The following is a 12,892-nucleotide window of genomic DNA, read 5'->3' as shown; positions in this document are numbered from 1 at the left end:
TGTGATAGTAGATGAAAACTCATCCCAGGGCTTTGACAGCTGGCTACGTATTTTGCGTGTACACAGCTCAGGTGCTTGATGGTGATTTCAAGTGCTCAGCCCACACGTGTGGCCAGTGGCCCCCACACAGCTTTAGAATATGGAGGGAGCGGGCACTCACCATCCACTGTTCTCAGCTTCACTGTTGTGCTCTCTGCAGAACTGAGTGTTTGGTGTGACCTGTGTGATGCATTCCAGCCAACACTTGGAAAACGGGGGCTCATAAATGCAGGTCACCTGACACCACAGTCAGTGTTTTATCTGTTTCTGCAGCATCGTGCTGCTCAAACAGAAATTGTGGTGCTTGTGTTTGAGAATCTCGTGTTGAAGGGACATGTTGGGGGGAGAAGAGAGACATTCATGTGAGTCTCCTGAGGTCCTCGGGTGTCCTCCAAGTGCCTAGGCCCTAAAACATGAGACATAGAGCATCCTGAGGGGACCTGCACACCTCACTGAAAGCATCACCTGCAGAAAGATTGGCTGCCGGGTCAGTGACATCTTAAGAGTTCCATTCACATGCTGGTCTGAGCAGGAGCTGCCGGGTGAAGGAAGCTCTGCCCTTCAATGGCAAGTATTGGGTCGGTCAAAAATTTCCTTTGGGTTTTTCCGTACAATGGTATGGACAAATCCGGAACGATCTTTTTTGGCCAACCCGGTATTTCCACAGTCCACGCTGTTGGCCAAAGAAGAGCATGGCAAGTCTTTTGTATTGAGTTTTAAAAGGCTAAAGAAACTAGTTAGCGGCAGTGTGTCTTTAAGAAGGGAGTACTCATGAAAAGGAATCTGTGGCCAGGCCTGAGATCAGCGTCTTCTATCTGTTCAGTTTGCCTCGTTGTTTGTGCTTAAGACTTTAAGAAACCATAAAGCTCACAACTCCCACAGAACTCAAAGTCTGATTGTTAAAGTAACACATTCTCCTTGTAGAGAAGAACAAACAAAACCCCAAATACCACAACCCAGAAAGGCTCTCTGTTAGCATTTGGGGTCCTTCTCCCATGCCTCTCCTGCATGGGTGGACATGCATGGATGCACACCTGTATACCCACAGCCTAGGGGTCATATGGAATTGATAATTGATATTTCATATATTCCACCCGTGCATTATTTTTCATTTAACGGTCTGTTATGAACTTTCCCCCATGTCACTGACATTCTTCAGAAGAGTAATTTTAATAGCTGAATCATATTCCATTATATTTTATTGAATGTGAAACTCCCTTCTGGGGTTTGAAGGTGCATGGAACCAGAAAATGACTGAGGAATGGAAAGGGCGTGGGCAGACGGGGGCCCTTTCCCAGGCCTGATTGGCTGTGTGACCGTAATCTGCTGAAATTCCACTGTCTCATTTTCAAGTTTACAAAATGAAAGCAGGTCTCCTGTATAGAGCCACTGGGAGGCTAATGGGTGTGTCCTGTGTAAATTGTCCAACACAGCGCCTATGCATAGTAACATGCACAACAAATGTTCATTCCTATTTATCTTCCCCTTTCCTAGGCCTTTCAGATTCTTCGCTATTAACCAACTCTCAGGTGCCTGAAACATGTTTCTAGAAAGCATAGCACTCTCTAAGGTTCGCATGTGTCTTTTCTTTATATTGATTTGTATTTATTTACTAATTTGGCTGTACCAGCTCTTAGCTGCTGAGTGCAGGACATAGTTCCCTGACCAGGGATCAAACCCAGGCCCCCTGCATTGGGAGTGAGGAGTCTAGCCACTGGACCACCAGGGAAGTCCTACCCCTGTATCTGAGCCCCCATCTCCTGATTGCATTGTGGGAACTCTCTAGGGGCACGGTCTTGCCACCCTGATTTCTGTCCTCCACCTCAGAGCAGCTCTCCGTGACATGTGATCCAGAGGAAGATGTCGTGATCTGTGTGCTGGTTGGAAAAGCATTTCCAGACATGAAGGTAGAATGAGAAGGAGAATAAGGTTTATTAGAGCAGGAGATGCTATTAGAACAGTGGGCGGGCTCGAGGGCAAGCCAACTCCTTTTGTAGGCTAGCAGCCAATCTTCGTAGCCTCAAGAGGGAAAATTCCTACGGAAGGGTGGCATTAGGGTGATTGCTTAGGCTGCTATAGGGTGGGCAACGGGATGGGTATGGGGTCAGGGGACTGGCCAGTTTAGATCAGGAGGCCTATGGTAACAGTTGCTCTGGGGCTTGGTTTATTCCAGAAATGGTCGTCCTGTGACCTCGGTATAAGGCTCCACGGAGGAGAGGTGGGAGCTTCTCTGGGGTGGCACAGAGATTGTACTTGTCTCACCCCCGGCAAGAAGACCCACCCGTACCCCTACCCCGAGGACAGAGACCTAGGCAGCAAGCAGGTGTATCTGGTTGGCCGAGCTTCCTTCTCATCATTCCAGTCTACAGTTTCTGCTGTTGGCTCAGCAGTGTGGCAGTGGGAAGGAGGGAGTCATTCTGGAGGGGTTTTGGTTTGGGACTCTGCCTCTCTCAGTTCTAGATTTTTCCCCTCTTTTCTCTCCAGGCACTTGCTTTAGCTGCTGACCAAGCTTTCTTTCATCAGGCGAGTACACATTTTGCAATTTGCCTTCCCTTGTCTTGACAATGGATGTGATTTGTATATGGCACCATCGCATAATGTCCCTATTTTTGGCAGCTCTCTAATCCGGAGGTAGAGTTGGAGAGCAGGAAGCTGCAAGCCCATCTCTGACCCAGAAACCACTCCTCATTTCTGTAGCAGCTACCTTCCCCCATGATCTCTTCCTGACTTGTGGGCATGGAGGAGGAAAGAAAGGTCTGTTGGGATGGTAATCTGTGAGGTATCATATGGGCTTGTTAAACTTTATGAGGCTTCCCAGGTGGCACTGGTGGTAAAGAACCTGCCTGCCAATGTAGGAGACTTAAGAGACCTGAATTCGATCCTTGGGTTGGGAAGATCCCCTGGAAGAGGAAATGGCAACCCAGTCCATAAGGAGCCCCCACATTACATGGCTCTTTGCGATCTGGAATCTGAACTTATTTTGATGTTTTCTTTGTGTATATGATTTAAAAAAAAAAAAAAAAAACTATGTTGAACTGTTAAACAAAAGTTGATGCTGGCTTTTAAAAATAAGATTGGAGGGAGAGGCGGGCTTCAAGTCACAGTGACATTTAAGACACATCCTCCTCACCCTGCTTTAGGCCCTGGTGCCTCCAGTTTCAGAGGCTGTTACCGGGTGGGGGGTGAGCTCATCGAGCAAACATTTACTGAGCACTTGCTCATGCCAGGCAAGGCGCTGGGAACTGGGAACAATAAACCAAGCACGACCACAGCCCTGAGCAAGCTGGCACTGTCGGAGGAAAGGACACATAAGTAATTAGAGTAAGATGGTGATTATCAACAAGTGTTACAGGAGCCTCAAGCACTGGATGCCAGTGTTGGCTAAAGAAGTGCCCCCGAAGCCTCCCAGACTATCACTTTTTTGGGAGACTTCAAGGGTGCTGAGAAGCTTGCCAGGTGAGATGTGTGGGTAGCCATGTCGGCAGAGAGCTCAGTGCCATCAAGGAAAGGGGGGGAATGTGCCAAGCCTTTCAGAGTACTGCAATTTCTCATGACCAGAGCACGTGGGGGGCTTGGAGAAAGATGGAAGCACAGGGATGGGCAAAGGGCACTCTTTATGGAAACCCAAGAGCTATTTGGGGCTTCCCATGTAGCTCAGTTGGTAAAGAATATGCCTGCAATGCTGGAAACCTGGGTTCGATTCCTGGGTTGGGAAGATCCCGTGGAGAAGGAAATGGCAACCCACTCCAGTACGCTTGCTTGGAGAATCCCATGGGCAGAGGAGCCTGGCAGGCTACAGTCCATAGCGTCGCAAGAGTGGTATACATCTTAGTGCTATCTTTCTTTCTTAAGAACTATTTTGTTTTCACATAAAAATGCTTTCTTAAATATAACTTCATTAGGATGCCAAACCAACTTACACCCTGGAAGAAAGCCATCGACAAAACCTTTCAATCATAAATACAAAGAAGACATCCAGATAGGTTCCTGGTCCAGATTTGTGAGCCACTCCTCCGTTTCAGTGTTAATTGACTAGATCACTCAAGAGGGATGGTCTTGTGCATCCTTCTTCCTTCTAGATCAGTTCAGTGCTCACTGCAAGAGCCCAGGTTTCGAGCAGCCTCTTTGGCCCCCGGCACCTCTGCTATTAGCTGCTGTGGCCTCCAGCTGTTTTGTTCCCCTGAGGATAAGAAGCATCCACGCTCGAGATTTGATACTTCTTGTTATTAACAAACAGAAACATAAAGCCTGCACCTCAGCCTCTCCTGGTACCTGAGAGGCGCAGGAACAAATCTCAGAAGGTTTTTCCCTCTGGGTACCAAATCCTTAATTAGGGGCTCATCCCAACATGCTGCTCAGCTCTTGTATGCTCGTGTACAGCATGTGCAAGAGATGTAGTGCATGAAAAAGAGAAAACCGCTTTAATTTAGGTGACTCCACTTCTTGTATCGCTCTAGCTTTGTGTCAGGTACTATTCTAAGCAGTTTATGCATATTATCTTGTTTAATGCTCTGAATAACCCATTGAAGTAGGTAGTGTCATAGCTTCCACTTAAAGATTCGGACATTGAGATCTAGAGAGAGGGACCAACTTGCTCACGTTTGCACAGCCAGTAGGTGACAGAGCCGGATTTGAACCGGGGCAGCCCAGTTCCAAGAATCCTTGCTTCCGTCCCCATCTTTTGAATCTTTGTGTGGTTTGTTGTTGTTGTTTAGTCGCTAAGTCGTATCTGATTTTTTTTTTTTTTGGCCCCATGGAATGTAGCCCTGCCAGGCTCCTCTGCCCAGGCAAGAATACTGGAGTGGATTGCCATTTCCTCCTCCAGGGGATCTTCCTGACCCAGGGATCGAACCCATATCTCCTGCATTGGCAGGTGGATGCTTCACCACTGAGCCACCAGGGAAGCCCTCTGTGTGATTAGTTAGTTAGTTCAATCGCTCAGTCGTGTCCGACTCTTTGCGACCCCATGAATCGCAGCACACCAGGCCTCCCTGTCCATCACCAACTCCCGGAGTTCACTCAGACTCACGTCCATCCAGTCAGTGATGCCATCCAGCCATCTCATCCTCTGTTGTCCCCTTCTCCTCCTGCCCCCAATTCCTCCCAGCATCAGAGTCTTTTCCAATAAGTCAACTCTTCGCACGAGGTAGCCAAAGTACTGGAGTTTCAGCTTTAGTATCATTCCTTCCAAAGAAATCCCAGGGCTGATCTCCTTCAGAATGGACTGGTTGGATCTCCTTGCAGTCCAAGGGACTCTCAAGAGTCTTCCCCAACACCACAGTTCAAAAGCATCAATTCTTCAGCACTCAGCTTTCTTCATAGTCCAACTCTAACATCCATACATGACCACTGGAAAAACCATAGCCTTTACTAGACAGACCTTTGTTGGCAAAGTAATGTCTCTGCTTTTCAATATGTTATCTAAGTTGGTCATAACTTTTCTTCCAGCACCAAAACTCCCTCTTCCTTTAGAGATGGAGGCTATGCAGTGATTGGTTCTTGGAATATTCCTTCCCCTGTGAATCAGCTTGTCCTGAGTTGATGCCACAGCTAACATGCTCATTGCCCACCCTTTCTCTCCACTTCTTACTTTCTAGATTGACCCCCTGGGGCAAGAACACCAAGTTCTGTCTTCACCACCATCCTCTGCCCTTCAGCTGTCGCCTTGCACCCCAAAGGGACTGATTAATTTGTAAATGCATGTCTAGCTCCCAGAGCAGCTGATGCTCTTCCGCCTTTGTAGCCAAGGCAGCACCCCTGTCGCCCAGAGGTGCCCCTTGTGGCCAGCAGAGGAGGACCATGACCTTGGTTTCGCAGGCTCTTGACCCTGGACTATTAACACAGTGTCCGCCTTCCCATCTCCTGTCTTCACTTCACAGAGCAAGTTCTAACTCAGACCTACCCTCACCATTTCTGTTTTTTGAATGAGAAAAAAAAATTCCAATCCTCATCAGTTTTTTTGTACAAGGTCTTTAAAGAGCAAATAGAAAGAGATTCATAGCCCACATATATTTTCCTTCTCTGAGTAGTGTTTATTTAAATGCAGATATCCTGGTTTCCCATGTAGAGTTGCAAGCAATACCTTTCAATTTAAATGTTAATAGGAGTGTAAACTTCAAAATCAGAAGTTTTCCACAAGGGAGAACTGTGTCTTCTGGTTGTGTTTGATGGTTCTCCTGGCCATTCTTCCTCCACCACCCTCATCATCCACCCCTCCTCCCCGCACCTTGGCCCACTCTTTTTCACTGTGCCATCAGCGTTCTTTTTCTAAAAAGATTAGAACTCACCTTTGTCATTTTGAACACTAGACTCTCAAACATTAGGATCGTGGAAGACAGATATTAGACTCAAACCCAACAGGTCTCATGGGAAGATTTTTCTTTATCTCAGCCTTTCCCTACAGAGTCCCGCTCAACGTTCCAAATTCTTTCTAAGGGGATTATTCTTTGTCCGACACTGCATAGCATTTTTCCAAGGCTTCAGATGGATGAGTTTGGTTTTCTGCTTCCCCTTCCCTCTCCTCCTCTTTCTACAAAAAAGCAGGAAGAGATGGGGAAAGAAATAACAGTTGGCCCTTGAACAACACAGGTTTGAACTCTGTGGATCTGCTTATTTGCAGGTATTTTGAAAGGCTACCCACTCCAGTATTCTGGCCTGGAGAAGTCCATGGACTGTATAGTCCATGGGATTGCAAAGAGTCAGACACGACTGAGCGACTTTCACTTCACTTTTGCTTTCAAGAGTACATGCAACATAGTACAAGATGAGTGGTTGACTGAATCCCTGGATGTAGAACCGACTATCTTCTGTAAGTGTACAGACAGCTGACTACAAGTTGTAAGTGGATTTTCCACTGTGTGGAGGGCTGGCACCTCTTAACCCCCTCATCATTCAATGGTTAACTGTGCAAGCTGTGTAAATTCCCAGGTGCAAAGTACTGCTGTGGGCACAGTGAACAATCACAAAGAATTAAAAAAGGCAATTTCTCACTCCTAAAGAAATAAAATTAACACATAGGATAACACAGATGGGATGGAATGGGGCCATCTATATGTGAGTCATTCTATAGGCAGAGTGGCCTTTGGGATTTTCTCAAATACAAATAAAAAGCAACAGAGATTTCAAGATAATGAAAATAATATCGAATGCCTTAAATACAAATATGGTGGCTATAATAACCTTTCTAATTAGGATCCAAATTTTGTGTGAGAATGTGATATCTGGCTCCATCTTCTTTTATTTATTTTCTCTTTCCTTCATTTCCTTGTGCTGTGTGCATTTGTAAGACTCCTAAATATTTTGGAACAAGATCGGACTCTTACTCCGTAAGTTAGAATTGATTTTATACTATAAATTTCAATGATTTTGATTCCTTTATTATAAGGTGTTATTTTTGTTTCAGAGAATCCTTTTCCATAGTCTCTTGTTCTTATGTCATGGAAGCAAGCTATGTTTCTTCTCTTGTCTCTTGGGGATATTTATATTGATTTAAAATTTTATTTTAAAAATTTAATAGAATTTTTAAAGGTTATTTTCCATTTACAGTTATTATGAAATATTGACTGTATTCTTCTTGTTGTAAATACAGCGTATCCTTGAGCTTCTCTACACCCCGTAGTTTGTTTCCCCACCCTCAGCCCTGCATTCCCGCTCCTATCCCCCCACTGCTAGGCGCTAGTTAATTCCATATATCTGAGTCTGTTTCTTTTTGTTATATTCACTAGTTTGTTGTATTTTTCAGATTCCACTTATAAGTGATATACAGTATTTGTTGTTCTCTTTCTGGCTTGTTTCACTTGGACCATAATGCCCTCCAGGTCCATTCGTGCTGCTGCAAATGGCAAACTTGTGTTATTTTTTATGGAATACTGAATAGTATTTCCTTGTGTGTGTGTGTGTATATATGTATATACACACACACGCATATGTATATCACATTTTCTTTATTCGTTCATCTGTTGATGGACACTTAGGTTGCGTCCATATCTTGGCAATTGTAAACAATGCTGCTATGAGCCTTGTGCATGTATCTTTTCAAATTTAGTGTTTTTGTTTTTTCGGATATATACCCAGGAGTGGAATTGCTGGGTCATAGGATAATTCTATTTTTCGTTTTTTTTTTTTTTTTTTAGAAAACTCCATGCTGTTTTGTACAGTGGCTACACCAATTTACATTCATTCCCACCAACAGTGTACAAGGACTCACTTTTCTGTACATCCTCACCAACATTTGTTATTTGTGGTCTTTTGATGATGGCCATTCTGACAGGTGTGATATGATATCTCCTTGTGATTTTGATTTATATTTCCAATAATAATCTTTAATTTCTCCTCCCTGCCAGTTTGCTTCTTCAAGTTCTTTTTCTTCCAGCTTATAGATTTTCTTCATATTTGGGGCTGCCTGAAAGCCCTGAGTAGGCAGTGGGCTTGTCAATGGGAAGCTTCACTGTAGATAGTCGGAGGGACTGCTTATGCCTCCCTGCCTCCCGCCACACACACAGATAGTAATGTGTCTTGATATTTTCTCATGTGCTGGTCATCACCAGAAGGGTCTCTCCCAGCTTCCAGGCTACAGGGCAAAGGCGCAGCAGTCTGCTTCTGGGAACCAGGCAGAAGAGGCCTGGGGTCTCAAGGGTGAGCATTCAACATTCTGTAGGTGCACAGACACTTGCCCTGTGCGCAACGACCCTCAGTTGTGCTGACCAGCTGTCACCTGAGCTTATCGACTCCCAGTCCTAAGTACTCCCTCTCCACCCTGGGGGTGGGGGAAAGGGGTTATTCCTCAGAGGTGTGGAGTGGCCAAGGGGAGCTAGGGTTCTCATTCCATCCCAAACAACTTGTTCGAAATCCTTGTTTTAATCTCCCTCCCCTCTGCTTGACTTCCTGATGCATAGTGATGAATGCCAACTCCTGAGCCTTTGGAGGGGTTGGCAGGATGCCTTTCGGCTCCCCCCCACCCTCTGCTGGCTCTGGTCTTGGCTTCTTAGGTCTGTTGAGAAGTTATACTGCCCCTCAGTTTTGCAGCTTCCAGTCTTCTGTTGTTGCCATCTTCTTTTCTGGTTTCCCCTTCCATGTGAATTTCTGTCTTTTAAAAAAAATCTTGTAACTCTAATCCTGGCTTTATTTGGGAGGAAAAATGCTAGTTACACTTTTTCCATCTGTGATGATGATCCTGTAGGTCTTTAATTAGATTATTAATTTTATTTTCCCACACAACTCAGTAACCCAACTCATTCCTTTTTAGTTCACTGGTTTGAGACTGTTGATCAATAAATTATTTAACTTCTCTAAATCCTGTAAAATAGGAATATTTCTTGTCCAGCCTACCTTTAAGTTGTTGCTGCAGCTGCCCTGAGTTACCATGTGGGTCTGAGGGCAGAATAAACAGCTGTACGTACGTGGCTCCAGCAAAATCAGGCTCACCGGCTGATGGTGAATATCCTTTCGGCTCAGTGAAAATGCTCAGGCCTGACCTCTGGTTCTCATCCTTCTTTCTAGAACAACAACTTAGCCTGACCCTCAGTTTTTGTTGTTGACAAAGCCTTTGGGAGACAGCGGAGCGCACATAGTCTGTGTTGGAGGCACAGCCCTCCCTGACCTGGGAACACAGACACTATTGTCTGTCTCAGGGCTTTTGGAAGAGGAATTATTCTCTCCATTGCTGTTTCTGCCTTTTGCTCTGTTTTCTCCTAAGTGAAGCACTTGGCTTTCCTCCTCCTTTCCATCTTGTCATGATTTGCATTTCCATTTTCCTGCCCACCCCTCTTCCCCATCCCCATCCCAAGTACACATAGCTCACAGGGACCCGTTATCCATTCAGTCCCCCAGGTGGTACCTTTGCTCCCTTGGGTCTTCGTAGCCCAGGGGCCAGTACCCACCAAGTGCGGCAGGAAGGGGCTCTGTCCCTTCTAGTGCCACTAGAGAGTCTTCCTAGAAATTCTAGGAGAGTCTTCCTAGAAACCGCCCTGTTACTGAAAAGGAAGCCAGTGGTTTCACAGGGGCATAGAAGGGAAATTTCTTGAGCTGTTTAAGGGGATATAAATAAATCTCCTTAAGACTAAAAATACCCTGGCCTCTCATCTCCCATTCCCATCACCTCCTTGCCCTTGACTGCAGTGGAGAGTGGATGAGCCCCCCCGTGGCAGAGAGTATCCCATGGCCAGGAATCAGTCCCAGTGGAGTCGAGAGCGGACCTTTTTCTACCAAGGAAGCAGCCCAGAGCTGGCTGCCTGGAGTCTGTTGTAGTGACAAAGGAAGAAGGGGCGAAAGGACTAAGGGTCGTGGCCATGGGGAGATGGAGGAGCCTGGGTGACCACAGGCAGTTGAAAGAGAAAGGGATGCGGCCCAGCTGGCAGGAAGGTCCTCCCTTCTTTCCAGCCAGCCGTGGGTGCCTGAGCACGGCAGGAAGCCTGGCACACATTTGAGCGCGGGATCTAACGCGTCCTCAACAAAGTTCCTTCTGGTGTGTTTAGTGATCTGAGCATCAGTGCAGCCTGATAATTAGGCCTCCTTGGCAGTGCACGGCAGTGACTGTAACAGGTGTGACTGCTCTCTGGCTGGGCTGGCACTCCGGGGTCAGCAGGGGTAGGAAGGACCCAGGAGAACTCAGTAGAGCAGGAACCTGCTCGTGGCTCTCTGTGAACGTCCGCCTCTGTGGCAGGGCCCTGTCAGGCCCCCTTCATCACGGGGAGGCTCACCTGCTGTTCTCCTCCCCACCCCCCAGCCAACTTCCTCCCCGGGGGTTGAGGAGGGGGTTGCCAGGGTCTGATCTTCAGTATCAGGACCAGGGGCATGGACCCCAGCCAGCTCTGGAGGTGGGGGAGGGGCAGGAGGTCTCAAGCCCGACTGTGCCCGGAATCCTCTGTTTACTCTGCCGGAGACTGGAGTGCGAGAGAGGCACAGGGGTGCTCCCCACAGAAACCTGGGTGTCTGTTTCCCCGGGGATGAGAAGAGACCATCAGTGCTTGCTTGGATGGGGGGAACTCATGTAGTGTGGTGTCCAGTCCCCCCTTCCCCACCTCCTCATTCTCCTTCCCTTCCTTCAAGAGAAGGGAATGCCCATGGGGTCTCCAGCTACTCTGCAGTCCCTATTCCCAGGGTAGAGGCCAGATAAACGGCTCCTGTGTGGAGCCTGATTGGGGGTGTTACTCAGAAGGAAGAAAGCCAGATGATTCCAGAGAAGGAGTGTGCAGCGGGTGGGGTGGGGGGGCGGATACACCAGAGGGCTGGAGCTGGGAGGAAGCTTAGCAAGATGCTGAGTGAGGCTGACAGAGACATATCAGCAGCTCTGCCGTCTCCCTTCTGCTAAAAATTCCACCTTCCCAGACCTAAATAGAAGGAAATACAAAAAAAAAAAAAAAAAAAAGAGTGGATACATGTAAACACATAGCTGATTCACTTTGCCTACAGCAGAAACTAACACAGCATTCACGTGCTAAGTCTCTTCACTCAGGTCAAACTCTTTTCGACCCTGTGGACTATAGCCTTCCAGGCTCCTCTTTCCATAGGATTCTCCAGGCAAGAATACTGGAGTGGGTTTCCATGCCCTCCTCAGGGGATCTTCCCAAGCCAGGGATCAAACCCATGGCTCATGTCTCCTACCTTGGCAGATGGGTTCTTTACCACTGAGCCATCAGGGAAGCCCTGTAAAGCAGTAATACCCCAATAAAAACTAATTTAAAAAAATCACCTTTCCAGACAGCCCTCCTCCCCCTGCATGCCGGGCTTTGTCTGATGGGTTGGCAGAGCATGGACAGAGAAGGGCCTGATCAGGAAAGCTGAGGGGGCCTCTTCAGGGTTCAACCTGAGAGCAGGAAGCATGGTTCCCACCCTGCAACCACACATGCGGGGGAAGCTGAGCCCCCCGGAGTCAGGCTGGAGGATGAGGAACGTCATACAGCTTCCTCTTCACCCCTGACCTCCTGAGAGACCAGCAAACCCTGCATGGGAGGGATAGAGTCCTTGACAAATGCCAAGACCCAGCCCAGCTCTAAGGGCCCATTTGTCTGGTTCTCACTTCCCTGAAGGGTGAGTGATGCTGGGTTAGGACCTGGGAGCTGCAAAGATCTGGGTTTGATGCCGTGTCCTCCACTCTCTGTAGGCTTTCCGTGGGTTGCTCCATTTTCCAGATAGGGATAAAGAGAATAGCTGTCTTAGAAGGTTGGGAGAGATGCTTGGGAAGATCAGTGCTGCACCCAGCACAAAGGAGGGAATGCAGAGGAAGTGGCAGCTATTATGGTGGTGATCCCTCCTTCCGCGTGTGGACTGGCTGTCCTAGCTGTGTTTGTACTTGAGGATATGGTTACTGGGGTTTCCCAGCTGGCTCAGGGGTAAAGAATCTGCCTGCAATGCAGGAGACTCAGGTTCAATCCCAGGATCATCCAGATGATCCCCTGGAGAAGGGAACGGCTACCCACTCCAGTATTCTTGCCTGGAGAATCCCTGGACAGAAGAGCCTGGTGGGCTATACAGTCCATGGGGTCACACAGAGTTGGACATGACTGAGCAACTAAACAACACATACGGTTGCCATCAGGGGCTCTGTCCTCTGCAAAGGAAGCTCGGTTGTGCCAACCTGTCTGCAAAGGGCCCCTGTGGTGCCTTGCACCCCCCCCCGCCCAGGGTTGGGGTGCACCAGACCATGAGTTCCAGGCTCTGATGCTAACTGGTACTCACCTGTTTCCCCACAGACCTGCGCAGGATGACAGCAGGCTTCATGGGCATGGCGGTGGCCATCATCCTCTTCGGCTGGATCATCGGCGTGCTGGGCTGCTGCTGGGACCGAGGCCTTATGCAGTATGTGGCCGGGCTGCTCTTCCTCATGGGAGGTAAGGCTCGGGGGCGGCGGGCTGGG

General features: G+C 47.8%; 1 protein-coding gene across 2 annotated transcripts in view; it reads left to right on the top strand.

Moving 5' to 3' along the window:
- The window catches only part of TMEM178B (transmembrane protein 178B), a 412,460-nt gene that overhangs the window by 361,676 nt on the left and 37,892 nt on the right, over nt 1-12,892 (top strand). For both annotated transcript variants that reach the window (XR_003510669.1, XM_027538815.1), the window contains exon 3: nt 12,729-12,866. Coding sequence is in view for 1 of the 2 variants with exons in the window: in XM_027538815.1 (XP_027394616.1) it covers nt 12,729-12,866 (138 nt within the window). In the remaining variant the exon portion in view is untranslated. The remainder of the gene's footprint in view (nt 1-12,728; nt 12,867-12,892) is intronic.

Source organism: Bos indicus x Bos taurus, chromosome 4, assembly GCF_003369695.1.
Source record: "Bos indicus x Bos taurus breed Angus x Brahman F1 hybrid chromosome 4, Bos_hybrid_MaternalHap_v2.0, whole genome shotgun sequence".
Taxonomy (NCBI): Eukaryota; Metazoa; Chordata; class Mammalia; order Artiodactyla; family Bovidae; genus Bos; species Bos indicus x Bos taurus.
The sequence above is the reverse complement of the archived record's forward strand: the minus strand, read 5'-3'. Positions and strand labels throughout refer to the sequence as shown.